General features: G+C 36.9%; 2 protein-coding genes across 3 annotated transcripts; both read left to right on the top strand.

The window, feature by feature from the left end:
- Positions 1 to 378: 378 nt before the first annotated feature.
- Positions 379 to 9,194, top strand: LOC133877821 (annexin D5). The gene is made up of 6 exons (XM_062316249.1): positions 379 to 600; positions 3,540 to 3,685; positions 3,916 to 4,134; positions 4,901 to 5,116; positions 5,198 to 5,287; positions 8,756 to 9,194. Exons 1-6 carry the CDS (start codon positions 525 to 527, stop codon positions 8,957 to 8,959), a joined length of 951 nt encoding a protein of 316 aa, XP_062172233.1. The 5' UTR covers positions 379 to 524; the 3' UTR covers positions 8,960 to 9,194.
- Positions 9,195 to 21,889: 12,695 nt separating this feature from the next.
- On the top strand, positions 21,890 to 24,705 carry LOC133877808 (purple acid phosphatase 3-like). Of its 2 annotated transcripts, none has more exons than XM_062316237.1 (7): positions 21,890 to 22,188; positions 22,972 to 23,128; positions 23,218 to 23,325; positions 23,475 to 23,602; positions 23,693 to 23,821; positions 23,910 to 23,977; positions 24,232 to 24,705. In XM_062316237.1, exons 1-7 carry the CDS (start codon positions 21,994 to 21,996, stop codon positions 24,440 to 24,442), a joined length of 996 nt encoding a protein of 331 aa, XP_062172221.1. In that variant the 5' UTR covers positions 21,890 to 21,993; the 3' UTR covers positions 24,443 to 24,705. The 2 variants fall into 2 exon arrangements, with proteins under 2 accessions (XP_062172221.1, XP_062172213.1); XM_062316229.1 differs by having other exon boundaries at positions 21,893 to 22,188; positions 24,229 to 24,705.
- Positions 24,706 to 25,057: the final 352 nt, after the last annotated feature.

Genomic DNA, 25,057 nt, shown 5'->3' with positions numbered 1-25,057 from the left:
ACGATTTTCTTGGCGTTTAAAAGAAGGCCAGGTAAACACGCTTTTTTGTTTGAGGAATGCTAGAGCATCTCTTTGTTTGTTTGGTGTTCTCTTAAAATGATATAGATGTAATTTTTTATTGAAAAATTACATCTGTGCCATCCAAAAAGATATAGATGTAATTTTTTAATTACATCTATGTCATTTGTCATTTTAGAAGAACACCAAAAGAATACTAAGAGATGTTGTAGCATTTCTCTTTATGTTTTGGTAGTCAATGTGTTCACACGCAACCTGTCAGTGTTTTTGGTTTGACAGTTCGTTGAAAGTTGAACTGCTTTTACGAAAACGGTCAATAAAAACAACAAATGCGAGTTTGTTGTCGTGTATTTATTGGGCGAATGGAAAGAAAAGGCCTTTTTTTTCTCTTTTTTTTTTTGAAACCAGGCCTTTCTTCAAATAAAAGTGAATCCTTCCCCTGCTTCCCAAGGTTTCAATTCTAATCTTTGGGAGGAGAGAGAGAGAGAGAGAAAGAGGGAGAGAGAATGTCTACCGTGACCATACCTCCGGTTCTAACTTCGCCTCGTGATGACGCTGTCCAACTCTACCGTGCTTTCAAAGGTACAAATCTCTTTGCTTGCTTTGTCCAAATTTTTGTGTTTGAGTATTTTCGTAACATTGCAGATCTTCCTGCTCTCTCCTTCTTTGTCTTTTTTGCCCTTTGCTTTTCAGGGTTTTCTTGTTTCTCTATAGATAAAAACATTAAAGCAAAAGACAAAAAAAGAAAAAGAAAAAAAGGGCGAGAGAGAGAGAGAGAGTGAGATTTGGTGGTGGAAGAATCCAAAGCGGATTTGGTTTTTATTTTTCCTGTCTAAAATGTAAAATGACGTGGAAAGCGTTTAGTCGAAGAATTTCAACGCGTTTGAAAAATGTAAACTTTTTATTTCATGAATTTCTGGCAAATCCCTTCTTTATTACCGATTTTGAAAAAAAGAAAAAGTAAAGTACACATGAAATTTCTGCCGTATTCTTTTAGAACAGTTCTCGGAAAAGTCATTCGAAACGCGTTTCCTCTATATTCAATTAGAAAGTTTCGCTTAAATACGTTTTCTATTTTACGAAATGAAATTGAATTTTGTGTTTTTTGTTTATTTCACTATGTTTGATCTGTCAGCACAATCCATCAATTTTAGTTCAGCAATTAAATAAGAAAATCCTGTGCTCAAATTAGGCTTAAATGCTGTTATGGTATAATGTCACCGGTATTTCCCTGAGGCTTGTTGGTGGAGCTTTGGGGGATAGATTGAAAGGTGGAAGCTTGGAACTGAAGTGAGAAGTGGTGGATCAGACTTAGAGGATAAGGGGATACGTGGCAGCATGCGGATGGAGGTTTGGGAGCCAGCTGGGTTCAACCTCTCTAATGCTAAACGGCTGCGTTTTGGGAGCACTTCTATTGTGCGTTTTATGTGTTATGCTTAGTCCTTTTTTTTTTGTCTTCTTTCAGCCTAGTCATTTTAAGGCTTTTATATGCGTTTTGTAATTTGTAATACCTGGTTTGGGCAGTATATTAGTCCAGCGGGTAAGAGACAGAAACGAGCTGTTGAGAATTGTGATTTGATTAGTCGAGGGAGGTTTTGGCATCCTCCAAATTGCCGAATGGAAAATGTTACTTGCACTACAAGTCCATAATATGGGCACAAAAACCCCTCATATAAGGTGGGCCTCATTATGTGAGGTTGGTAGGTCCCATGGTGTGAGCTTGTAGTGCAACAATCAAATTCCTTGCCGAATTATCAGTAATATTCAGTAATATACAGTAATATTCCATTTTCTCATAATCTTATATTTCTTTCTTCCTAATAAATATCTCTATTTCTTCCCTAAAATCCTAAACACTTAAAAGACCTGTTACATATAAAGAGTACCGTCAAATGTGGAATCTTGATGGCCTCTTTCCTTTTGTGTTGCTTTTGAGATCCTCTCCTTTTGTTCTCTCTCTCTCTCTCTCTCTCTCTGTGCACTGACAAATATGATGGAAAAACTTAAAATCTTGTGAGCATGTTTACATTGATTGAAGTAGATGTTAGCATAATCTTGATATCTCTCTGTTCTTTTTTTTATTTTTGGATGAATAAGAACTTTATAAAACCAAACACAACTACCACACTCCAGAAAAGCCGGAACAATCCACCCAAAAGGGCATACAACAAAGAAAAAGAGTAACAAGAAACAACAACCCTTACACACAAAACAAATCTACTGCAGAAACAATGCAGAGACAAAACAACCAAACAACAAAACACAAAACAGCCTCTTCAGGATAAGACGACAATTCTCAGCAGTCCGGTACTTTCCCTTCCCCATAAGCCTCGATGTAACTTCCCATTTGATTTTGGCAATGAGGGACTCCTCTGAACTTAGCTTGTTGCCAAGAATCAAATTATTCCAATGAAGCCAAAGGTGATAAACAACAGCCCCAAGACTAAGCTTGCATAATCTGGTTTTAAGTCCTTCAACTTTCAAATGAGTTGCGCTCCACTCAGCAACTTCTTCCCATCCCTCAACCGGATGAGACACCAAGCAATCCTTCATTAAATTCCTCCACACCCAGCTACTGAAACTACACCTGAAAAATAGGTGCTCCCGATTCTCAAGTTTTCCACGGCAGAAAGAGCACAAACAATCACCCTCATAGCCCCATTTGCACATTCTTTCCTTAGTAATCAACGCATCTCTAAGCACCAGCCAAAGCATGAAAGAGTGCCGAGGTATAGCCACTGAAAACCATACAATCTTCCACCAATTCACACTGGTTTCCTTCATCCTCAAAGAGTCCCAAGTTTCTGCACAATTATATATACCTTTTTTAGACTTCCAGACAGGCAGATCCTCCCCACCAATCTTCACTGATGGGAGCTGACTTTGAATGCTAACCAGAATATCCGAGCGAGCATAAGGCCAAAACCACTCCCCTTCTTAGATAATGGAAGATAGTTTAGTATTTTGATATCTCTCTGTTCATGTGCTAGAGAATCTTTCATGCCATGTTATCCATTATCGGCCTCCTTTTTGTTGGTATTTAATGCTTTAATTGAAAATCTAATAATAAACTGAAACTTTGTAACCAATTTAACCTACATTAGTCATCATATCTGTGGTGGGGGTCTGCAAAGCTCCTCCATTAGATGAAAAAAAGGGAACAGTAGTGATAGAGTTCACGTTCACCCAATCCAGTTTTTAAAGTTGGAGTGACTGCCAAAAATATGGGAGCAATCAAGCTACAGAAGAAGAAATGAAATGTCTGTTTCTTGGCTCATTTGTCCACTTTACATATGACATCGGACCATGCAGCATCAATCCTACAATTAACCTTCCTTTTTCATATACATATCCATGCTCCTTATAATAGAGTCCTGCTCCATTAATAAGCAATCTTATTTCATTTTAAGCAAGAAGTTTTTACAATAGTTAGTGAGAAATATAACCCGAATGTAATTGGTTCTGAAATTTATGCTCTTTATTTAGTTATTTGTTTTTAGACTCATCTATCTTCTTTGCAGGATTTGGCTGTGACACTGCAGCAGTTATCAATATTCTTGCTCATCGGGATGCAACACAGCGTGCTCTCATTCAACAAGAATATAGAACCATATATTCTGGGGACCTTGACAAACGCTTATCTTCAGAGCTTAGTGGCAATGTCAAGGTATATGGGAAGCTTTTCGGTGATTTCTTCCCACTTTTTCTGCAAATATTCCTTATGTTTACTACTTTTTTTAAAAAAAATAAAAAATAAAAAATAAAAACCATGCATTAGTAACAGGTTGATCCCTCTCTCTCTTGCAAATGTGCAAGTTGTATTCCACTAACAAGCTTCTGCTCTTATTTTGGGTCCTCGCTTACATTTTTTGTTTTTATGTTTTGGGTTTGTGTCAGAGAGCAGTTGTACTCTGGATGCATGATCCTGCAGCACGGGATGCTACCATAGTGAGGCAAGCCTTAAGTGGTAACATTATTGATCTCCAAGCGGCTACTGAAGTAATATGTTCTCGAACCCCATCCCAGATTCAACAATTTAGACAAGTTTATTTTGCAAAATTTGGTACTTACCTTGAGCATGACATTGAATTTCAAGCCTCTGGAGATCATAAAAAGGTCATCCTCTCTCTCTCTCTCTCTCTCTCTCTCTCTCTCTCTCTGTGGTTATGTTGTTATTAAGTTGCTTAATTCTCCAGTCTCTAGCTAAATAGTTATGCAGTTCAATTCATTCTTTGTAGTTTTTTACTTCTAGATATCGTATATGATAAGTTCTCTATTACCTACATGGATCAAATTACAATCTTCTTTGAGGCTCTGTGCAAAACTTTTAGTAAAAGTAGCACGTTGAAAGAAAGTTTGTGTTTAAGTTAGCTGTATCACTAAACCATTTGATCTTTATGTATGCAATGGGTGCAAAAATGTTCTATTTCCAAGTCAACCCAGAGAGGACTGCACTGATTTCTGCTAAATTTTTGTCTATGGAAACCTAATTAGAACATGATGTAGGAGAGAATATGCTTCAGAACTATAATTGTTTCTCTTGCTGTATGAGTTAGAAGAAACAATAATGTGTTTCTAAAGGGTGTATGAACATCCACATGTTGGTGTATAAAGGGAAAGAAAGAGTTGAATAAATCAGAAATAAAGTTATCATTCTTTAATGTCTCATCAATATCTTTTACTTACTTGGTGCTCTGTACATAGATGTTCTGTTGCAAGCAATAGGGGGTTTTGTCAATTTATAAGGAATATAGTTCAGCACCAGACACTTAACCGCCCCTCTCCCACCATGGACGGGCAAAAATCAATCTGAATTGATGATCTTGTTTGGATTTTCAGTATTTAAATAATCAGTGTCATGATTTAAATCATCTCTGTATAGTTACTGCTTGCATATGTAACTACACCACGCTATGAAGGCCTGGAAGTTGATAAGGTGATGGTAGAGAAGGATGCAAAAGCTCTCTTTAAAGCTGGGGAGAAGAGACTGGGAACTGATGAGAAGACTTTCATACACATTTTCAGTGAAAGAAGCAGGGCACATTTGGCTGCAGTTGATTCTGCTTACCATGATATTTTTGGAAACACGTTGAAAAAGGTATGCCTATAGTGCATTGTTTAGCCATCTTCCCTTCGACATCCTTTGACCCATTTCTCAAGCAAACTTGACTTACTGCAGGCAGTGAAAAAAGAAACATCTGGGCAGTTTGAGTATGCCCTTTTGACTATCTTACAATGTGCTCACCATCCGGGAAAGTATTTTGCAAAGGTATTAATTCTGCATTTTTCCACACATTTTTGTCCAATAATATCCTGATGTTTTCTCATGAAGTAATGTAACAAATTAATTCTGAAATTTTATGGATGCTTTTCCTTTCTTTCTATTTTCTACATATCTTTGCTGTAAGGTTTATAGGATGGATATAAAAATTGTATACTTATAATATACTTAGAGGAGATGTAATGTATGGCAGATTTGGGGAATATGTCTGTGTGCTTGTGGTCAGCTTAGAGTTAAGAGAATCTTTGGGTCTAGGGTTTAGAATTTAGGAGAATTTTTTAAGTTTCATATCTGCCGGAGCTTATAAAAATGTTCATAACCAAAGCCATGACTAAAGTAAAGACTATTTTAACCCAAGACTAATGAGTTTACCGTCAAAATCATGTAAAGATGCATCTTAATATGATGTTGTACATGAGCTCCACACGTAGACAGATTTTCCCTAATCTGTCCTATATTAATTTGGTATTAGGACAGAATATCCTATTATAGAATCTTAGATTTTCTTCCTATTGGCATAATTACTAAAAAGAACTGGTTTCCAAATTCAAGGCTCTCAGTGAAGATTAAAATGGTACAAAGAAAGATATGGGGCTGCCAACATGTGGATTGGTGTTGTTTAAGACTCAAGAGAGGCTTCAGGTGGGCTTTTGCTTATGTGGGATAGGAGAGTGGGGGAAAAATTAGAAGAGTGTGGGGGAGTTTATTGTTGCTTGTTATTTTAGAAATGACAAAGATCAATTTACTTGGGCTTTTGCTGGTATCTATGGTCCTAACTTTGATAGTGATAGGAGGTTTTTATGGGATGAATTTGCTGGTTTGCTCAGTTGGTGGAACTTGACATGGTGCATTGGGGGAGACTTCAACGTCACTCGTTTTCCTAGTGAGAGATCCAATGAAGTCCGTTATGGATATTTCTTTTATAGGTGGAACTTTTACATAGTTGAACAACTAGGATCCTCCCTCTAGGTCCAGAATAGGCAAATTTCTGGTCTCTCCTTATTGGGAACTCCCGTTTCCTGAAGTGTACCAGAAGAGGTTGCGAAGACTTTGCTCGGATCATTTACCCATTTTTCTTGATTGACGAGAATTTCACGAAGGTAAAAGTTATTTTATGTTCGAGAATATGTGGTTCAAATCAGAGCGATATGTGGAATGGGTGAAACAATGGTGGACTTCTTACCACTTTCAAGGTTCTCCGAGATTCATTTTGACTCGTTCACTTAAGGCTTTGAAAATTTTGTAACAAAATAAATTTAGGATCCCCAAAGAAGCAAAAAAGAATAAAAATAAACCAATCACACAAGACACCAAGATTTACATGGTTTGGCTTAACAAGACTACATACACAGGCGGAGACGACCGGAGGAAATTCACTATCAAAAGATGAAGTTCAAAGAGTAGTAAGGAGAAAATCACTCAAAGCCCAAAACCTCAATACATCCAAGTCTCACTCTCACACAAAAGAGAATTATATATAATAGAAAACTCTCTTAATTCTCTAAGTGGCCACGCAACACCACAAAATATGAGGAAAACTGTGAGATACACAAACAATGAGAAACACTGAAGTGTGCAGCACCAAGCCTCTCTTTCTCTCTTGCTTTTTGTCGTGCTTCTCTTCGTTCTAAGGCTCAATAGTTGGATAATTCAATCCAAAACAACAACGTAAAGGAAAATACTCTTTGACACGGAGAAGGACTTCCAATCATTGAATACAAAGTGTTATTCTCCTATAAGGAGAATGAAAGCTACTGGGTCCCACAAAAAAGTTACGTGACTTAATGGTGACTTGGACTTTAAAGTCACTTTTGTCACACAAGGCTAATTTAAAATCTGGAATGAGGAGGTGTTTGGGAATGTAGAGAGACAAAAAAAGAGCCTCTATTGGATGAGTTACAAGATCTTAATCTTCTGGACGGAGAGAGCTTTATGTGATGAGGAGAAATTGAGGAAGGCTAGAGTTATAAGTGATTTGGAGAGGTCTACTCTAATGAAGGCGGTGAGTTGTACACAGAAATCGAGGGCGGTGTGGTTAAGAGAGAGTGACAAGTGCAAATTTTTACCATGGAGTGGCCAATTCGAATAGAAAAAATAATTCCACTGAATCTTTGATGGTTAAAGGTTCAATTTCTACAAATCATTCAGAGAGTAGAGAACACATTCTGCAGTAATATAATAGTTTGTATACTGAACAGTTTAGTTGGCATCCTATGTTGGATGACCTTTCTTTTGAATCCATTAGTGAGGTTGAGGCTAATTGGTTGGAGAGAGCGTTTGAGGAAGGTGAGGTTTTTGAGGTGGTGAAAGCCTTGAACAGTAATAAGGTCTCGGGCACCAACAGTTTTTCTATGGCGTTCTTCAAAGCTTGTGGGGATGTTTAGAATATGATATAATGAATATTTTCCACAATTTCCATGCTAGAGGCAAGTTTGAAAGAAGTCTTAATGCAACTTTCACTGCTCTCATTTCGAAAAAATCAGGGGCTATTGATATTAAGGATTTTTGCTCTATTAGTCTAGTGGGAAGAGTTTACAAAATTGTTGTCAAAGTACTTGCCGACAGGTTGAAAATGGTTCTGGAGAAGATTAATTGCAACTCTCAAAATGCATTCAATGGAGGAAGGCGAAATCTAGATTTTGTTCTCATTGCTAATGAATGCCCTGATAGCATGATCAAATCTGGGGAGCTAGGTGTGCTTTGTAATTGGATATTGAAAAGGCTTAGGATCATGTGAATTGGAGTTTTTTGTTGCATATGTTGAGGAGGTGCGGTTTTGGAGAGAAATGGTGTAAGTCGATAGCTCATTGTATTTTTTATATGCGTTTTTCGGTCTTGGTGAACGACAGTCTGACGGGATTTATAGTTCTCGTGTCCTAAGATGGGGAGGCCCTTTGTCTTCTTTGATGTTTGTCATCGTTATGGAAGCTTTTAAGAAATTGATCTCTACTACAGTAAATGAGGATTTTTTTTTTCTTTTCTATGTGGGGTCTAGGGATGTTGGTGGACTTATTATTATCTCCAATCTCTTGTTTGCGGATGTCACTTTAATTTTTTGTGGGTCAAACCCAAATTACCTCCGTTATTTGCATTGCATGTTCTTGTGTTTCGAAGCTGGCTAAGGTTTGACAGGTAGCAGTGTTGTCACTAGTACACTCAATTTGACAGAATAACTGCTAGCTAGCCATTAGCTCAACGACTCAGCTTAGCATGTTCTGGCACAGTACAAAGCTTGTGTGTGCTTGCGGGGCAACAGGCATGCCATGGCAACCTTTACCCTCAGCTCTCACTGTCATTGCTCCTGATAAGTGTGGAATAATCTTTACTTTCCTCTTTGGGCGGACAGGACCAGTTTTATATACGCATATAAACTAAATTTATACAATTTTTGCAAATAATTGAAAAACCGTTATGTTGAATTCCATTTTATTTTCTTCTTTGAAATGGAATTTGCAGGTTTTGCACAAAGCAATGAAGGGTTTGGGAACAGACGACACTACACTTATAAGGATAATTGTTACGAGGGCTGAGATTGATATGCAGTATATAAAGTCGGAGTACCAGAAGAAACATGGAAAGCGTTTGAATGATGCTGTGCACTCAGAGACATCAGGCCATTACAGGGCCTTTCTTCTCTCTCTTGTAGGCCCTGCCTATTAGGCTTCATATAACTCCTGGAATCATCTGTAGTTTTACTTCAACTTCCTTTTGGGCAGTTTGAGAACCTGGATGAATGATCCAATCGTGTATCACCCATTTGTTTACCTACCAAGGTCTGTTTATGGCTGTAAATATGGGCTCGTTTGTTTGATAACTTTTGTTTAGAAGGTGCTTTTGCCTTTTTGGTTGTAAAAATATTTTCATGTAACATAAAAGTGGAGCTAATTTTGATTTTTTTTTTTTTTTTTTTTTTTTTTTTTTGAGTATTTTGTGTTTAAAATTTGTTATGTTTTTACTTGTTTTTTTGGTAGGAAGCAAAAAACAAAGACAGAATGCGTTGGCAAACGAGGCAACCTTTCCTCTTTTTGGATGTTGGTGTTAATGCAGCTGCTTCCCTGATATCCATATAGAACTCCCCCCATTAAATTTCTAAAAGTTTTCATGTGTGATATGCATGGCCAATGGTTTATTACATGGCATATGACGTACTAGGTACAAGTTCAAACCACCCCAAAGTGAATCATTTTTTTTTATATTTTTTTTTTTTAAAAGAAAAGCTTTAATTTTTAAAAATAAAAAATAAAAAAATTCTCATGTCAAGCACGCGGGTAGCAAATGCCCTTCATTTCTTCTTTTTCTCTTTTGTCCTTGCAAAGTTTTATGGAAGAGACAAAAACCCTTAAGACTCATTTAGCGGCCTAACACAATTTCCCTCCCTTTGTCTGTCTTTTTATTTGAACCATATTTATTGGAAAAAAAAAAAAAAAAAAAAAACCTAAGGCCTCGTTTGGTTTGTGAAATGAGTATTCCATTAGAAAATGGGAATAGTTATTACTAGGAATTAAATAGTTATTTCTAGGTCTCGTTTGATTCGTAGAATAGACCTCTAGAATGGAATGATTATTTCTATGGAATAGTTATTTTTTTTGTTTAGTAGGGATCTATTCCTTGAGATAGTTATTCTGATTATTCCAATATGAATAATTATTTCTTTATGAAGAGGAATACCAATTCTTAAAAAAAAAAAAAAGAGGAATAGCTATTCCAACGAAAATTAACTACAATTTCTAAATATATATATATATATATATATATATATATATATATATATATATATATATTATTTTTATTTTCTTTCAATTTTTTTTATTTAAAAAAAAAAAAAAAAAAAAAAAACGAAACCCAACCCCCTACACAGCGATTGGCCGACCATCCATTGGGGTGGTCAGCCAACCACATAGGGCGTCAGGGGTGGTGCGACCAACCCCAGAGCAATGGGGCTAGTACAGGCCACCCTCGATGGGCTTTTAGGGGTGGCCAGGCCACCATTGGAGGCCACTCCAGGGGTGGTTGCAGCCACCCCCGGCTCTTTGGTGGGAGGGTCGGCCACCCATCATTTTTCTTTTTTTTTTTCTTTTCTTTTTTTTTTTCTTTTTTTTTTTTTTATAATTTAAGATTTTTTTTTTAATATATATATATATATATAATGTGGTGTGTTTTTAGTAATTTTGATAAAATTCTAATTAAAGTGTATGTGTTACCAAATAGTTTGCGATAGTGTTTTGGCATGCCAACCATCAAGTTTCCCTTGGACCCGTGCCACAATAGCCTGAAAAGCTTATTTCTTTGATCTTCCAACGATAAATGGAAGTCCCAGATACTTGGCTATTGCTGCAGTAGCTTAAAATGGAAGGATGCCTGTGATACTCTGGATGGAGGCAGGTGCAATTTTTTGCTAAATAGTATCGAAGATTTAGCACTGTTAACTACTTAACCAGATCAGTGGCAGTAAAGATCCAGACACTGCCTGATGGTGAAGGCTTCAGAAAAGGTGGTCTTTGCAAATATGAGAAGATCATCTGCAAATAGTAGATGAGTAACGGGGGAGCAAGTCCTTGCCATGTTATACCTTTGAGAGAGCCAAGAGAAAACTACCGTTGAAGTAGACGTGAGAAAACTTTAGTTCCTAAAATAAATAGTAATGGAGATAGGAGATCACCTTGACGAAGACCACGAGCGGGAAAGAGCTGTCATTGATGAGGATGGTGAAGTGATGCAGATACAAATCCAATTGATCCAAGTAGAGTGAAAACCTAGCTTTTCTAAGATGGCAAAAAGAAAGCTCCATTCCATTCGGTTAAAGGCTTTTTCCATATCTATTTTAATAACCATGAGGCCACCTCTACCCCTTTTCGCCTTCGTGGAGTGGAGCAGTTCATGGGCAAGTATAGTATTATCCTAGATATTTCTGGTAGGTACAAAGGCAGATTGGAGAGGGAAAATGAAATGATGGAGAAGAATTTTGAAACGGTTGGCCAGGATTTTAAAGATGAACTTATAAATGATGTTGCAAAGGCTAATTGGTCGAAAGTGGTTGACAGTAGAAGGACCCAATTGTTTGGGAATAAGAGCAATAAAGGTGCGGTTTTGTTCCTTAAAAAGATGATTTTTCATGAAGAAATCCCAAACATATTGGGCCACAACCAGATTGTTTTCTGGTAGCATTCTTATTTATCCCCCACAATTATCTTTTGTTCCTATTATAAGTGGTTGTTGGGGAAAATATTGGCCTTCTCGGGTGTCAGGCCCAACCCGAACACCAGGCCCATTGGGTCCACCCGATGGGGTCCAAACATTAAAGAGGAGATAATCCACCCGAGCTCATCAAGATCATTTGGGCCCAATCTGTTCAATTGGTCTGATTACCTATCCGACCCGGGTACCCAGTAGCACCCACGCCCGCATATATCTCGGGAGTACCTGAGATATAAGGGACGTGACGCACGATACAAAGCTAGATTGTGCGCCCGGAGCTTGACCAATGAAATGTCGCCCGTATAAGATCGTGCGCCCGAGATAAGCGGCCATGGAACCCAAACCTGAAATATCCGTACGCCCGAAGCCACGTCTTCTTCAACTGTCAATTCCCGCGCATACAGAGAACAATCTTGACTGCCCTTTAGCCTTTATAAATACTAAGGTCCCATCTTATGATAAGGTATGCTGATTAATCTCAATAACCTTACTCTGCGCATTTACTCTCAAACAATACACTTACTTAAGCATCGGAGCGATCTTCGGCATCCCCCCGACACAGTGTTTGTTCTTGTTTGCAGATAGAAGGAGTACCCTGACGAATCACTGATCTACACGTCACCTACCGGAAAACTGTATCAACAGTGGTAAAGACCACCCCTCTAAAGGCGGCAGGCATTTTTCCACCTAGTTTTCCTTTTTCTTTTTCTTTTTTTGTTTCAAAGTATCTATAGCAAAAAAAAAAAAAAAAAAAAAAAAAAAAAAAAAAAAAAAAAAAAGAAGAAGAAGAAGAAGAAGAAGAAAAAAAAAGTTATGAATAATCATTCCATTCCACTCTATTTTATTCTTAGGAATAACTATTTCTTTTTCCAATGAAATACTCATTCTGCAAACCAAACGAGACCCTAGTCTTTAGTTTGGTAACAATACATATACTTTAATTGGAATCGAATCAAAATTACTAAATTCCCACATTATTTCTTCTCTTTTTCTTTTTTTCATTTTTTTTTTTTGTAAATAAAAAAAAATAAAAAAAAAGGAAAAGAAAAAAGAAGAGAGAGAAGAAAACATGAAAACTAGTGGGTGGCTGACCACCCGAATGGGCGGCACCATCTTCGATGCTTAAGTTAGTGAAAGTGGGAAGTAGAATTATATCAAAGTGATATGAGCTATAGTGAGAATAAGTAAAAGTGTAATTACCTTGAGTTGCATTCACCTTTTTATAGTCGGTTTTCCCCTCTAGGATTTTGTGGGTGTTAATGCAATTGTCATGCTTGGTGGCCGGTGGTCAGGGTCCTATAAGACAAACAGGAGATTAGAAGTGGTGTACTGTACAAGTGGGTGATGGCGGTTGCACCACCTCTATTGCTTAAGTCAGTGATTGAGAGCAACAACAATAAAGAGATATATGAGAGCAAGATAGTGAAATAATGTGTAAGAAAGTTGGTACCTTGGGTCGGGTTTCCATGGGGTTTTATAGCTGACTTCTCTCTTTTTTTGGGTTTGGGAGAGCTATTTCTGCCCTGATTTACTAGAGCATTCCTCAAATTTTTCATGCCCGGGTAGCCTTTTTGATTCTAGAAGTTGTTGTCATTCTCAGTACGGCATCATTCCTGCGATCACATGTAGATTGACGGTACCTATGAGGTACACTTTATCTCCAGCAAATCCAACCAGGGGCGAGTCTGACGCTCACAGTGTATCATGCCTGAAATTCATGAGGTCAAAGACAGTTTATCTTCTGAGCTTCCATTGTCCACAAGCACACGATGAATAGTAAAGTTGGCTATGGCAAGCATTATGACTAAAGGATCATTGTACGGGTGTTGTATGCCTTGGGTATTTTCTTTGGTGATGGTGATTGCATGTGCGACGATCCTTGGTGTCTTCGGTGGTCTTTCCAACATACATATCTCACCTGCGGGTATCCACCACACAAGAGCTTTCCTTATTGCATTCAACGGACCTCCTCTAGTGAGTCCCCCAACAATAGTCTTGATTTCACGCCGAGGACCGGGGTCTTGGACTAGTCGTAGTATGTCCTGTCGATCCTCTGGTTAAGGGTTTTGGGGTTCTGTCTCACCTTTCTATAACTTTCCTTGCCGAATCATCCAATCTATTAGCTTTCGTAATGGGATAAACGGTGCTCAACTAGATGAAATCAGTGACGTCCACATACCTGTGAAGTAGAGGAGAATGAGATTATTCCTTGAGTGCAACACGGTTATCGCGAAGGAGGTAAGCATAAGCGGGATTCATTCGCAAAGTGCAATACCCAGAATGGCTATCGAACATGGTCATGGTAAAGAAGTCCAGCGAAAAATAGCGCATGTGTATAGACTTCACGGACTTGAACCAATCCTGCCCGAAGATTAGCTTCTCGTTACCATGGATAGATTTGCTAGTGGACTCCCCGTTTGTATTCGAGCTATTGAGTTTTATGGACGCCTTCTAAGGGTACAACCAGATAAAGATGAATGCCTCAGAGCAAGAAAAGATAGTCTTCATCACTGACATAGGACTATATTACTATAAGCCATGCCCTTTGACCTAAAGAACACTGAAGCCACCTACCATAGGTTAGTAAATACTATGTTTAAAGACTAAATAGAGAAAGGAAAAGGTGTACGTCGACGACATGCTGGTCAAGATTCGAGTCGCCGAACAGCATTCATCTGACCTCTAGGAGACTTTCAAAGTACTACGAAGATTCCATATGAAATTAAATCCCACCAAATGCTATTTGGGATAGCTTTCGGAAAATTCCTAGATTTCATGGTATCCCAGCGTGGGATTGAGGTGAATCCGGAAAAGATTAAAGCGGTCGTCGAAATGCGACCTCCGCAAAATAACAAGGAACTTCAATGTCTTACCGGACGCTTGGCAGCCTTGAATAGATTCGTCTCAAGATCCACCGATCATTGCCTTTGTTTTTTCTAAGTACTAAGAAAAACCTTTGAAAGGAATGCGGAATGTGAACTAGCCTTTTAGGAACTCAAGATATACCTTGCCAATCCTCCATTCCTTAGTCGGGCCGACAAGGCCATAATGCTAAAGGTTGCACCCAACCGGACAATCCAAATAAGAAGAAGTGGGCCCAAGAGGGTTAGGAAGCCAAAGCCAAACACTGAAGTTTAGGTGAGTTGTCATGAATACTTTGAAATTGTTTTATATGATGTCCATAAGTTTGCAGCTCAATTTAATTTGTAGTATACTTATGTGTTTGTATGTTGATATGGTGTGGTAGGGAGAAACCTCATAGCCAATGCAACCCACTAACACAACTGATATTCCCCAACCATCAAGACAATAGAGCATACCAAGGAGACATGCTAAGCAACAACCAAGGGTGAGTTCCTCAATTTGGGTGTAGTGGCAGTAATTGTCATCTTATGGTGTACGTATTTAAATGGCTTTTAAATATATGTTTATGATTTTGGTGCAAGTTGGAGCTTCACAGCCAGCGGACCGAATGAAAAGAAAAATACAGCTAAGCCAAGCAAGGGCCACTCAGTTGGGATATGGACTATGAATTTATGTTGGCCTTACTTTTGTTATGTATTTTGTGACAATTAATTTTGTTGTATATGACCCTTAGGGTTTTGAGGACAATACGGATGTAAGTGTTACAATGTTTTGTATTGATGCATGTTTTGGGTCAGTTTGGTTATGTATGCAATATGGATGTAAGGGTTACAATGTTTTTGTTTTTGAGAAGTTGGATGTATAGTAAGTGATGTATACCTACTTTTGTTTGTACAGATTTGTAAATCCAACAATATAATGAAGGGCATTTTGAATCAACATGTTGTACCATTTTGCGTACGTATATATACTCTTGTTTGAACACCTTATTTGCTTGCACTTGCACAATTGGCAGTACTAGATGAATTGAAATGGAAATTTTGTATCAACATGTTGTACCATTTTGGTTGTGTGTATATACTTTTGTTTAAACACCGTATTTGCTAGCAGTTGCACAATTGGCAGTGCTTGATGAATTCAGATGGCCATTTTGTATCAATAGGTTATACCATTTTGGGTATGTACCCATTTTGGTATCTAATATGCATACTTGTTGTGTATGCTATTATGGTGTAGAAATTGACAAATTACATAGTCAATTAACATGATCCCATTACATTATTCAAAATTACATAGTCAATTAACATGATTCTTTATCTAATTCCAAATTACATAGTCAATTAACATGAGGACATTACATGGTGTAGAAATTACAAAATACATAATCAACCATGACAACAACAAGCCAACAATATAAAATTTCTCTAAGTAATTAATCATCTCCATATGTCACTCAGCTTTGTTCTCCAATTGCTTCACCCTTGCCAAGTATCTGTCATTTTCATTCTCCAGTTCTTGAACCATTGCCATATAGCTGTAATTTTCATTCTCCGTGCCCTTAGCCTTCTTCAACAATTCAGGTAATACCTCCATACCCCTTCCACATATTGGTTTGTCCACCATTTGAAAAATCGGCAAGCTTCTTCTTCGTTTTTTTTTTTTTTGGCATATTAGATAATAACATACCAGTCAACTCAACTCAGGCAATATCAATTTGGGATTTACACTTCAACTTGGTTGGATGGAAATAGCAAAATGTCAACCATCAAAGTACTTACGTTCCAATCATAGGTAGTGCAACCCTAAAATCGTCTGCCAGGGTTCTCCTTAGTCTAGGATGCCTTCAACTGTGCGACTAAATAGCAAAAACATACCAACGACATCTCACTATAGCCCACTAAAGAAGACCAAATGATTACTTCATCCGGTCCCAAGGAAAAACAAAATTCCAACTTAACTCCCCAAACTGAATCAATAAATCTGATTTGATTTTGGGTATACCTTATCTATGCCCCGGGAAGCTTCATTCCCTTTGGAATCTTGTACGCGACTTGATGATGTCATTTACTCTTTCACGCCTTCTATCGTGCGAATTTCAAGATGATAATCACTAAACGAAGGTAGTAGACTTTGTATGCTTCAAAGTCTTTGAGCGATTTGGAGAGATAGGCGAGAAATTAGAGTCTAGGGTTCATGTGATTTGGACATTAAATGCGGAATCGGTAAAACTGAAGAAGATGATTTACTGATATGACACTAAATTTTCATGACTGACGTGGATAAAAAAATGACATGACAATTATACGTATTACCAGTCATTTAGTGGAGCAAATTACGTGTCCTTGGGGAGAAGGATCGCCTTTTTTATAAGGGCGTGTGACGGTGGTGTGGAATTTTAGTTAGTTTTCTTGACAACAGATGGCGGAGATGCTATTTTAGTATATACTCATAAATGAACTATCACCTAAAATACAAAATGGAAACGAGATTAAAAAAAAAAAAAAAAAAAAAAAAATCGTTAAAATTTAGGAGACAAAAAGATATTTAACCCCATTATTTAATATCTCTACCATCCACCATGCGTATGCAAGTAGGAAAGTTTGCTCCCGTTTTCTAGTGAGAGAAAGAGCCGGCAGTTTTGTCTTGGTTTTGGGGGAGGGAGGCTTTCACGCCTCCCTCCTCCCTGGGGGTTTTTGTTGTTGGCCATCTTAGTCTTAGTTGTTAAGATGGTTTTTAGTTTGTTGTTTGAGTCTTCCGACCTTTTGGTTTGCGGAAGTTTTGTCACCCCGGTGTGTTTCCGGTGGGTGTTTTAGGTTTTATGGTTTTAGTTTGTAAAGGCAGGAGAGCCCTCTGGTGAAGGTGTCGGTGGGGACTAGTCACCCATGGCGTGTCGATGGCGAAGCTTGAGGTTGTGTTGTTCACTGTCAGATTTTTGGAGGCCAGATCTACAAGTTTTCGCCGTCTTCTGGTGGACACGCGCCCGTCAACTGTGTTCGTCGTCAGTCTCTGGTGCCCCAGCCGCTCTCCACGGTTGTACGGTCTCTCGGTGATCGGCGCGTGGCCTTCACGCGCCCGGGGTGGTTTTCGGTTCGATCGCGCGTGAGGGCTGCAAACCTGGTTTTTTCGTCGTGGTTTGGTGGATCTGGTTGTTCGGAGGCTTCTGGCGCTTCAGGGTTGAGGGGCTTGTTTTCTGGTGCCGGCGCGTGCGGTGCACGCGCCGCCACAGGCGGTGGCTTTCCCGGCAGAGACTTTCCTCCATTGAGCTTTTCCTGTTTTTTTATAGTTTGTGTTTGTTTGGACAGTTTGCTTTGTACGTACATTAATCTAGTCATTGGCAGTCGCCCAGAATGTGTGACCGACTCCCTGTTCCAGTAAAGGTGTATGTCAACGCAGAGGCATCATTCTGTTGGCTGGGTTTTATTTAGTAGCAACTGTCTGTATTGTATTGAGATGTTTGTACACCTTTAGGGTGTTTGTTTTATACTTCACCCTTGTGGTGTCTGCTGTTATAACACTATGTGATCTCAATGAAAGGTTTCTTTCCCTCAAAAAGTAGGAATCATCTGACAACAAAAATTTGTGGATTTTACCAATAAACCGTGCGAACACCAGTTTTTTACTGGCTAACCTCTTTTTTTTAATATAAAATTAGGAATGTGGTGGTCACTTTAATTTTTATATATATATATTTAGTTACTAGTCATGTAGAGTGAGTGATTACATGTTGGGATACATGTAATTAAACCCAACATGTAATTAAAACAGGCCACTGTTTTAAATTGGATCTGCAATAGACAATTAATGGATATCTTTTGGAGGGAGATTTCAGGATTTATAGTATGTAACTCTATGTAAAAGAAGAAATTGCTAAGCCATCGGAACTGCTCTAAGAAAGAAAGAGTACTCTTTTTCAATGGCGGAGCTAAAGGGCTTCAATTCACTGGAGCCGGCCATGACCCTGATCAAATTATGAGACGCCCATACGATTTGCAAAATTGACAAAAAAATAAAAAATGAAAAATCGTAGAGTATAAGCTTCATCAAAACGGAATAGGATCATCTTTATTTCAAATGTATTAGATAGTACTTATTTTTTGGTCAATATTTAAAGTTAATATATCTAACATTATACATGATGTTATATTATTAAAATATTTGAAAAAAGCGTACCAACATTGATATTATGTACAGTGTTAAATGCACCAACTTTAAATCCTCTTTCAAAATAAATACTCTCAATTTTATTTGAAATGGAAGCACGCCTTAGTTTGACCCATTATTTATTACAGATTGGCTTGTGATGACTAGAGAGTTTTTGTCGAAATCAATCGTTGATTTTTCTTTTTTACAAGTTCTTGTTGATCTAAAAATTAATTTTTACTGTTACGTTATTCCAATTAAATGACAATCGTATAATAATTTACCAAAAAATATTATTCAAAATAATATTATGCAAAAATACACCGCGGTAATTAAAGATTCATAATTACCTTTAGCCATGTTTATTCAAACAAACCGTAGAGCCTTAGCAACAGAAAATCTGAAACAATAACTTAATTAGTAGAGAGGCATCTTAATTAGAACCTATATATGTCTACTGATGCTTAACTATTGGAATACACCTACTTTGTATTTATAAGCTAGGCTATGATATTTAGAACTCTCAATCAAAATTTTACCTTATTTATTCTCGTCAAGGAAAAAGAAATTAGAATATTTTGATTTCGAACACCCATATTTATGTTTAATTTAAATTAACGCTCGTGGCATATATGGCCACACTTTAATTAATATAATTAGGAAATGTCTTACCTAGCTTAGACAGTGAAAAAGTTTTGGGAAAAGCTTTGTATTCAAATCCTTTAATTTCAGAGTTTCACAGTTAGGGATGTAAATAAGCCAGTCCGTTCGACAGCCCGCTCGATACCCGCTCGGTTTAGCCCGATCCGAACTCGAGCTCGATACTGTAGAAACTCGATCGTTACTATTGAAACCCGCTCGATTAGTAAGTGATACATACCCGACTCGCTCGACAAAACTCGATAGGGGCTCGCGAGCTCAACTCGTTTAAAGCTCGACCGGATCGCTCGCCCGACTCGTTAGTTCGACTCGTTAGCTCGTTTATATCTTACATATATATTAGTAAATAGTAAACATATATAGTATAATATATATAGTATTACATATTAATTATAATACTTTGATAACAATATTTAGTATGTTAAATTAACATATTAAGTTATTAATAGTTAGTATATAACAATATTAAATAGTTAGCATATATATATATAAACACATATATCACATCACACATGGTTAACAATAGTTATATATTATACTTATATTATAGTTACTTAGTTATATAGAATATATTAGACTTACTATTTGTTCACATTATACATATACCATTGTTTATACTCTCTAGTTATATATAATAACATATTATTAATTTGTTACTTATAAACTATAGTTATGTAATATATTTTATAATATGCCTTATATACTTACATATTATATATTTATGTTATTAATAAATGCATAGAAGTTGTTCATAAACTTGGGCTTGAATTCTGCTTTGATCACTCATTGAAAAATTTAATAGTTTACATCGAGCTCTAGTTGAGCCGAGCTTGTCCAGTAACCCGGCTCGGCTCGAATGTCATTTTCAACTAACTCGAGCTTGAGCTCGAGCTCGCCCGAGTTTTAAACGAGCCGAGCTTGAACATGTAATTTATAGCTCGACTCGAATTCGAGCTCGACTATTTAGGCTTGACTCATAAACGAGCCAGTCTTAAAATCTTCAAACTCGACTCGGCTCGGCTCGATTACATCCCTATTCACAGTCAAACACAAATTTAATGAATTTTCCGGAGAAGCAAGGTAACAACTGATGCAGAGAATAACAAAGGGTGGAAGATATGTTCTGTCTTCTTCAAACTTCCACGTTCTACTGTCGTGTGATAATATAAACAATTAAACCAACCAGTACATGTGACGAAAGAGTGAGAGACAGAACATTGGATAGAAAGGAGATCGAGGGTTCTGTGGCCTTTTGAGCTTCAGTCGAGACCCCGGCCCGGCCTATTCTCTTATCTCAAAACCCTTGCAGACACGTATCACAGATAACTAGATAAGGAACTCCATGCTTTGACTCGATCGATCAAATGGGGTATTATAATATTATCCATGGACCACGAGGACGACCTTCTTTCTCCTTTTTCTGGTATTCTTCAATTCTTTCCCCCACCCCACCCAAAAAAAAAAAAAAAAAAGAGCATTAAAAAAGAAGCTTTTTCATCAAATCTGTGCAGTGAAGCCAACTGTTTGAGCTTAAAAGAGCTTTCAGTACTTTTTAACGCATGGCTGATAGCTGCATGCACTTGAGCACGAAATAAGCTGAGCCAACTGTTTGAGCTTCTTTTTTTTTTTTTTTTTTTTTTATTTTTTTTATTTTTTATTGTTATTCTACTGTTCATGTAACACTTTTTATATATTATCAGACATATATATATATATTCCACTAGCAATGGTTCACATCATTGCTGTTCCGATAGAGAGAATCTGTGGTACATATATGCATGGTGGTGGTCCATCATTTGTGATAATGTTTCATGTAAAATGATTGGTATGGCAATTAAAAACTTTAAACTTGTTGGTGGCAGGCATGCGCATAAATGTTAATGCCATGAAAAACATTAATGCTGTGTTAATTCCTCTCTCAAAAACAAAATTTGAACTTAATATATGCTCATATATAAATCACTCTATTTTCACTCATCCAAGGAAAAAAGAAACTTTATTTTCAGTTCAAATAAAAGTAAAGATATATAATCTAAACCTTAATTTACAAGGTGGATCATGCAATTACAGATGTAAATAGATCAAAATTGTCTTATATATAATCAATATATAGTGATATATATTAACCTATGATTAAAAGGAGTGGACTCAATACGTTGAATATTTAATTAAAATGGCCAAAAGATAAACTTTATAGTCACAATATAAACTGAAGACATTTGCTTTGATACGTACCATACTAAATTATCAATTATCTTATAAGTTTAAATTGATAAAAATAAAAATATGTAATTATTTAATTAATATTTTAACACTATAACCAAAAGATCGATGTTAGAGAAACTATTGGCTCAACAAAACAAAATAAAAAATAAGAAGGTGAAAAGATATTAGAAGATAAGAAAAACATGGTGCGAGCGCGCAAACTATTGGCTTGAAAATTAGGAGGATTTGTCTTTAAGTGCTATAAAAAAAAAAAAAAAAAATTATTATAATTTTTTCAACTATTTAGATTTATTTTTAAATCTTTTATTAGAAAAAAAAAAAAAAAAAAAAAAAAAACGACGACCAACAAACAAACAAACAACGCCACATATCAGGCATAAAAACACTCCAATCTTATGGGCTAATTAATATAATCTTTTGGAAACCTCGTCATATATTGTCACCCCTAGATAATTCATCCCCAGTTGGCTAGTTGGGTTAGTAGTACATACCATTGCACCCCCACTAAGCCATATAAAAAGAGTTGTCCTACCCAGTCAAGCCCCATAAGCTTTCTCCTTTTTCCATTAATTTCTCCCTTTTTCTCGGTTTCTAGCTATCCCAAAACCATGGCTGCCTTTCCGAACAAACCCGTCCTTTTATGTCTTACATTCACCGCTATCCTAATCTTGTGTTCGGTTCTTTCAATAGCAGAGCTTCAGCAGCTTGAGCAAGAGCTAAAAGCCGACGGCTCTCTCAGCTTTCTGGTGGTCGGAGACTGGGGAAGAAGAGGAGGTTACAACCAATCTGAAGTTGCTGACCAGGTCACGTACAACATTATTTCTACCTTCTTTTATTTTTTTTCTTTCCATACCATAACCATACATATCATGCATGGTATCATTCATATACATAGACTGATATACATATACATATATCCCACGATCCTTTTTCTTTCTTCTTTTTTACTTAACCGAAAGAAACAGAACATATATATCAAATTAATATCCAAAATAAGATACTCTAGCTAGCCGGCCATTGCAGCAGGATTTGCGAGGCTGGAGAAACGTAAAGAATTGAAAGATGCATGTAACCATCGAGACTACGACAAGTCTCACCTCATCCAACCAAGGCTGGAACTGGTTTTGTTACCCAATTGCAGCATGACAGCCCATCATGTCGACATCAGAATCTTCTTATTTTTTTCCTTTTCGTTTATTTATTTTTATATTTGCTCTAGCCTCAAGGGGTATAATTCCCCAGAGATCCTTTATCGAGGCATATTTCTTGTTTACTTTATGGAATTGCAGCACGATCCATATTCCATACATACCTACATAATTGCTATAAGACAAACTCATTTACTGGAGTCCAGATCAGCTACATTAACGAATCTTCATTTCAAAAAAAGGCCAACCAATCACCATCGATCATGTTGTCTGCTTTAAAAAGCAATCACCTTCTGACAAATAAGCATTTGCATATATTGATTAATTATTATTGTTATTATTTTTTATACTCTTGCTGAGGGGTAGAGTTGGACACGTCACCGCTCTTTTTTTATTTTTTTATTCCTATCTGATGTAATTTGTTGAATATTTACCCAGATGGGAATAATTGGAGAGAAGATGGACATCGATTTTGTGATCTCCACTGGAGATAATTTTTATGATGATGGATTGAAAGATGTTGATGATCCGGCATTTGATGACTCATTTACTAAAATCTACACAGCACCTAGCTTGCAAAAGCAATGGTACAATGGTAAAAACCTCCCAAAACCAGAAGAAATTTTTTTTTTTTTTTTAAAAAAGTAACATGATCTTCTGGCCCTTTTCTTTATTGTGTTGCAGTATTGGGAAATCATGACTACAGGGGTGATGTTTTGGCACAGCTGAGTCCCATCCTTAGGAAAGTGGATAGCAGATGGGTTTGCTTGAGATCTTTTATTGTCAGTGCTGGTAATTAAGGGATCATGAAGACCCATTTTCAGCTCTCCCCATTTGAAAACAATATGCAATCTAAAAGGATTAATGAATTCCCTTTTCTTTTCCTTTTTTTGCTTTTTTTTTTTTTTTTTTTTTTTTTTTTTTTTTTTCTGTTTTGGCAGAAATTGTAGAATTTTTCTTCGTGGACACAACTCCTTTTGTGGATAAGTACTTCACGGAGCCAAAGGGCGATGTTTATGACTGGAGAGGCATATTACCTCGAAAGCATTACCTTTCAAATCTCCTAAAGGTGGTTTATTCAATATTTATAAACTTAATTGCATGTATAAATAAATTAGTAAGAATTATAAAATTCTAATTGGCTCCTAAATTATATTAGGATTTGGATTTGGCATTAAAAGAATCGACTGCAAAGTGGAAGATCGTGGTCGGTCACCATACCATCAGAAGTGCTGGACATCATGGTATCACCGATGAGCTTGTAGTGCAACTTCTTCCAATCCTTGAGGTAATTTTTGAAAATGTTTATCAAACTTGTCTTAGAAATCCCAAATAGATTCAATTCCTTACTGATCAAAACTGTTTTAATTCTTCAGGAAAACAATGTGGATCTGTACATAAATGGGCATGACCATTGCTTGGAACACATAAGTAGTCCTCACAGGTAAATTTAACTCAACCAAGTGTGCATAGACATTTCCGTAATTTTACTGTCAGTAATTCGTACAGTGAATATGAAAGAGTTTTTATGGAGTCTATTTTTCTGATCGAGCAGGTTTCGCTCTTTTATTTAGATAAATGAATTCTATAAGAACTCTTTTATATTTACGACTTAAATTGTTAGCAATTCAATTGAATGAGAGTTAAAAATTCTAATTGTAATGATCATGAAAGTGAACCATGTTGGTGGTGCAGTAGAATTCAATTTCTGACAAGTGGAGGTGGGTCGAAGGCGTGGAGGGGTGATGTGGATTGGTCGAATCCAGAGGAAATGAAGTTTTACTACGACGGCCAAGGCTTCATGTCGGCGCAAATTACTGAAACCAGAGTGGAGATCGCATTCTATGATATTTTTGGCAATGTTTTGCACACGTGGGCCACATCCAAACAGCTCTACGCTACCGTTTAGGGCAATTAGATCGATCATGGACGTTCATCTCATATATGAAGTACGAAGCTTAGCCTTCCGATGGGGGTCTAATTAAAGAAAATGGATTACGTATTAAAATTAAAAATGATCCGTCTGTATACGTGGAAGATAGCTGCATGGAATTGTAAAAGCTAGAAGGATTTTTAAGATATCTATGTACTCATACCCGGCTGTCTGGAATCTCTATTAATGCTTTAAATGACGTCTGATTGGTCTTCGTATAAAAGAGTGCTTCTCAACTATTTTTTATCTCTTTTCTCTTTTTAAGTAATAACTATTTTGTAATAATTTCTTATTGCTTATAACAATTATTTGTATTCCACGTCATAAGCGCTTAAAGCAGCGCTTAAAAATATTGAAACATTTAAATTTTGTTTGCAATTACGTTGAGAAATAATTAAAATTTTTTTTTATACTTCTTAACACAATTTCAAACATACTCTTAATTATGAAAATCCACCTTAATACCCTGGCCAGTACCGAAGGTTTAAGAGGTGGCATCCTAGTTGGAATTTGCGGACCAAAGCAATATCTTTCATTTGAGAGTTACCTTTCCATCCGAAGTCCAAACTGAAACACATGCCCCTCATTATT

This window comes from Alnus glutinosa, chromosome 1, assembly GCF_958979055.1.
Source record: "Alnus glutinosa chromosome 1, dhAlnGlut1.1, whole genome shotgun sequence".
NCBI classification, from domain to species: domain Eukaryota; kingdom Viridiplantae; phylum Streptophyta; class Magnoliopsida; order Fagales; family Betulaceae; genus Alnus; species Alnus glutinosa.
This window is presented reverse-complemented; position numbering and strand designations above follow the sequence as displayed.

Excerpts from the sequence above, each read along its gene's own strand:
- LOC133877821 (XM_062316249.1), top strand. The coding sequence starts at position 525 with ATGTCTACCGTGACCATACCTCCGGTTCTAACTTCGCCTCGTGATGAC. Across the intron at positions 3,686-3,915 it reads AGCTTAGTGGCAATGTCAAG|AGAGCAGTTGTACTCTGGAT; the intron begins GTATATGGGAAG and ends GGTTTGTGTCAG. Across the intron at positions 5,117-5,197 it reads TTGGAAACACGTTGAAAAAG|GCAGTGAAAAAAGAAACATC; the intron begins GTATGCCTATAG and ends GACTTACTGCAG.
- LOC133877808 (XM_062316229.1), top strand. The coding sequence starts at position 21,994 with ATGGCTGCCTTTCCGAACAAACCCGTCCTTTTATGTCTTACATTCACC. Across the intron at positions 22,189-22,971 it reads AATCTGAAGTTGCTGACCAG|ATGGGAATAATTGGAGAGAA; the intron begins GTCACGTACAAC and ends ATATTTACCCAG. Across the intron at positions 23,129-23,217 it reads GCAAAAGCAATGGTACAATG|TATTGGGAAATCATGACTAC; the intron begins GTAAAAACCTCC and ends ATTGTGTTGCAG.